The sequence below is a fragment of the Merops nubicus genome, unplaced genomic scaffold (assembly GCF_000691845.1).
Source record: "Merops nubicus isolate BGI_N331 unplaced genomic scaffold, ASM69184v1 scaffold31719, whole genome shotgun sequence".
NCBI lineage: Eukaryota > Metazoa > Chordata > Aves > Coraciiformes > Meropidae > Merops > Merops nubicus.
In genome coordinates, this window is record NW_008633794.1 from 7941 (window position 1) to 12414 (window position 4474).

Sequence of the window (4474 nt, forward strand, 5' to 3'; positions counted from 1 at the left end):
AGATTACTAGTGTATAAGGAGGCATGTAATAAGGCAAACAATACAGAGGTAGATTATCATTAGGACTGACATTGTTATGCAGATAAATACAGTACTAGTGAATTGTAGCTATTTATTTTTCAAGCTGTTGGAATTGTGCTCTTTAGCAAAACAGACTATTCTCCATAAATGCACTTTTTCTATCACAAAGAGGAGTAGATGCATAAATGTATATAAATAGGTCTATGACATTTCTTTCACTGCCTGAAGAAAGTACCACACTGTTAGACTGAAAATTACATTTGCTATCTAAAACCTAGTAAGACTTGCAAATGACCTTTTTGTCCAACTCCAAACCACTGTAATAGCTTCAATGTCAGTCATTTGCAGTACAAAATACATCAATTTTGCCAGGAGTATTAAAGTACCACATGCATATTGAATTTCACTTTGCTGAGGATATTTTTCACAACTTTCCTGTCTGTTTTAAGTATGTGGTGTATGATAGAAGGCATAGGCCAAAATGCAGAGGTAGTAGGTGACTGAAGTTGCGTCTAATTGTATCAGCAGCAAGTTCAGGGCAGTGCTCGTTAGGCACCTTGCTCAAGCAGCAACTACAGTTTTGGTAGTCAATTCAATTTTTCTAAGCCCTTTTTATAGTACCTCCCTTGACAGCATTTACTGTTGTAATGTGCAGTCTGGCTTTAAATCATATTGATCATTCAGCAATCTTAAATTTAATTATAGGTTGGTAATTGCAGCCACATTTAGTTCCTGCCCAGCTCCTGTAGGTTTGATTATGCAATCTAATTAAAAACTCATCTCCTCTTCTGCTGTCTAGAGCCAGCAACTCAGTTCTTTATGGTATTTTGATATCTTTCTTTTATATATGCCAACTGTAGCTAGTTTTTATCAGAGTAGATGAAATAATCGCCTTTGTTCTAGTAGGCTTTATTGGTGCTTTAATTTCCCCCAGTGTTTTGTGTTTGTCAGGATGGTAGAACAGTAGATTCATAGCACTATTACGTTAATCTTATGATAAAGGAATGATATTCAAACAATCATGCAGGGTCCACTCCTTTGCCAAATATGAGGTAATTAATTCTGTAATCTTTGTAAACTTTTAGTAGCAACAATAGCTGTAAGCAAATGTGCAAACCTCTGCAATACAGCTCAAAGCCATGAACTTGTTCTCCAATTTGTGATGCATTACAAGAAATATGATACTATCATCCCTCTTCTAGTGATATGACTTCCTTATGTGATGGATTAGAACCCACTGCCCATGATTTGTATTTTAGGGCTGCATGTTGAAAAACCAAACTACATAAAGCTGACCTCTAACCTCACAAACTTGTGCTGCTTTGCTTGGTTTCATAGCCAACACTCAGTAAGCATTATTTTTAAAATGTGAATAAGATTTATGTATCAATCAAGAATACTTCTTTTCTTATGTTGTTTTAGGATCATCTGCACAAATGAAACTTTGAATATGTTAGGAGTTTTATTCAGCACAAGAAATTAAGGGAAACAGTAATTTAGCCAGTAACCCAGCAGAGGCTACCAAGAATTAGTCCTTTTCTAAGGAGAAAAGTATGAACTAGAAGTGATTTGACACTAGTTTGCAAATAGTCTTTGGTAAAAAGAATAATTACAGAAGAATTAAGGAATTACTTTTGGAGAACGTATTTATTTCTGTGATACTGCGTGCAAAATAATGAAAACATTTGTTTCATAATATACATTTTTCATTCCTCTACAATCAATCTCAAATATTGATTTAACAGATATTGTCTTAGAAAAAGGATTAGGAGACAGAGCAGAGCAAGATTACGGTAAGAAATTTTGAAACATTAAATTGAGTTGCAATGGCAAATACATAATTATAAGGATAACTTACAAGAACCTCCAAAATTACTCAAGTTTATCAGGCATTGTTTAGAACTGGAACATGGGATAAATTAATCCTTTAGAGAGCAATAGCTACAAATATATGGCTATTGTTCAGAATAGCACTGATCATAATTCTTGTTCCAGACATAATCCTGGTTTTGCAATAAAATCTTGTTTACATATTTATTTCCAGAAGTTTAATCAATCCTGAAAATGTACATTTTTTCCAATAGAAATTAAGATGTGATGGCTATTCATTTGTTTAACAACATAGACATATTTTTTACTTAACAGTTTCCTAAAATGTCCGGTATCCTTTTCAGACACTTTTCCAACAGTGCCAGCAGGAAATTCTTATGACACAAGTAAACCAGAAGATCAGTATCATGTTATTGCTACTGAAACAGGTAATGTGTTCTTATGAATTTGGTGTTCTGGTAAAAATATCAGCAGTGGACTCAGTCAAATTAATCTTTAACAATTTCCATTATTTTCATTGGGAGGAAGCGGTCTATTTCCCCAGGAAATACTCTTGAAGCATACAGGTTTGAATAACATCTCAAGAGTTTTGGTCAGTCCTATTTATAACTGTGGAAACAAATTATTTCCATGTTTCCTCGAACTTTCATCCAAATCTACAGTGTTTGAAATCTGCACCGTTGTGAGTCTCTGCCGAGATGCAAGATTTCACCAGTGTTCATCCAGCTGGGGAGTGTCTCCTCCTGAGGTTGTGGTAACCAGTGCCTTGCCTCTCTCCATCTCCTCCCTGCCTCTTCCCCAACACATACAACAAAGATATGGTGCTTGTATTGTCTTTTATATCTGATACCTAGGGCTCACAAATAAGGCACAAATGAGTCTTTCCCTGACAGATAGGGCATAAATTTTTCAGTTATCTGCAGAATAAGCACTGTGCCATAGCTCCTCCAAGAACCCTGTGTTTTAAGGAATAACTGTGTGCTAAGAGGAGTTAAATGCTTTGCTGAGATTTTTAGCAGAGATGGCATCTGGTATTTTGAAAATGGATACCTACTGACTAGGAGCTTTCTGTAATGCTGCTAGCTACTTCCTTTAGTAGTTTGTCCTAAATAGTCCTGAGGTTCATGAAGAGTTGCAACATGGCTTCAGTTCAAGGAACTGAACAGCTCTAAGGAACAATTCAGGATTTTGCAGGATTACACCATGGGATTATGGAAAGATGGTGCTCTGTTTGCAAACTGGTTAGCTGGATTTGAGCCAGTTTTGTAACTGATGTTCCTATTGTTTGTAACTCCAGAGAAATGGATGTACTGATGAGCTGTATTTTGACATCAGTAAAACCATTTATATAAAGCGTACAAAGACTTGCTGGATAAAACTCAAATCCAGCTTGAACATTCACATTTATTCTTGCTAGCGAAAATGTTCAAAAGAGGACAATAGGTAAGAAAGTCTCCACAATTTGTATGTTAAATGTATACTGTTATAAAATGTGGGCATATAGTTACTGAAAAAGAGTCAGACCCTTCTGAAAGTTGTAGCTCTCATTCACTATTGTAGGCAGGTAACACTACTAGCTTTTACTATTTCCCACTCCTTTTGTCCAGGGACCTGCAGGGAATCAGCTTTAGCTATCTCATAATTTGTCAAGGAGAATGTACATTTATCTTTTGAGGGGGATGGGGAGTCAAGAGCAGGGTTTGTTCCTCTTGTGGCCCTGCATGGGTGGGAATCCAACGTGCAAGGGCAGCTGAGTAGACTGGTTATGTGGACTGTAAAAATAATGGGCTGTGAAATGTGCTGTGTTGAAATGCTTGAATTTCAATTGCAAAATTGGACATCTTGCACTGATGCTAGAAAATGTCAGATTTTAAGTTCTTAAGATGTGTCTTGCACACCACTGGAGTACTACTGTTGTGTTGTTATTGCTGAATTACCTGCTTGGGCTCTTCATATAGAACAAATGTATAAGACTTCTTTTGTATAAGTTAATGTATTTCTGATACTTCACTCCAGATTTTTACTCAAGTGGCTAAGAGTATTTCAGCATGAGAGACATTAATGAGAACTTTTGTCTTGTAGGTATAATTCCGAATCTAATTTATGTCATAATACCCACTATACCACTGCTGCTGTTGATACTGGTGGCTTTTGGGACTTGCTGTTTCCAGATGCTTCATAAAAGGTAAAATATACTAATCCATAATGGTCTTATAATGCAGAATTCATATTTCCATTGGCAAGCTATTCATACTGAAAGGCTGCTTACATCTGTCCCCAAATATGCAAATAAGCATCTTTTCATCTATTAAAATCCAAGTAGTTTACATCTGTTACAGCTGAATATTCAGCTTAAGGCTTTTCCACAACATGCTGAAATAGTTCAGGGCTCAAAATATATCACCATTAGGAATTAATCTAGAGATCTTTGCTGACCATTTGATAGGCTGAGCTACTGTCAGCACTTTTACTTCACTTTTTCCATCACAATTACCACCTATACAGCATCTGACCTATGAGAAATAATAGTGGAGTCCTCACTGATACAGGGTGAACTCAAGGACTCACCTTGCTTTCAGACCAAAAGTGCAGTTTGTTCCAGGGACAAACCTAAAGGTTCAGC

The 4474-nt window shown here is 36.3% G+C and overlaps 1 protein-coding gene across 1 annotated transcript in view; it reads left to right on the forward strand.

The window, feature by feature from the left end:
- The window catches only part of CHODL (chondrolectin), a gene marked incomplete at its 5' end in the record, with an annotated part of 10923 nt that overhangs the window by 2708 nt on the left and 3741 nt on the right, over nucleotides 1-4474 (forward strand). The window contains 3 exons of the mRNA XM_008948360.1: nucleotides 1767-1814; nucleotides 2196-2279; nucleotides 3934-4036. Of these exons, the coding sequence (XP_008946608.1) occupies nucleotides 1767-1814; nucleotides 2196-2279; nucleotides 3934-4036 (235 nt within the window). The remainder of the gene's footprint in view (nucleotides 1-1766; nucleotides 1815-2195; nucleotides 2280-3933; nucleotides 4037-4474) is intronic.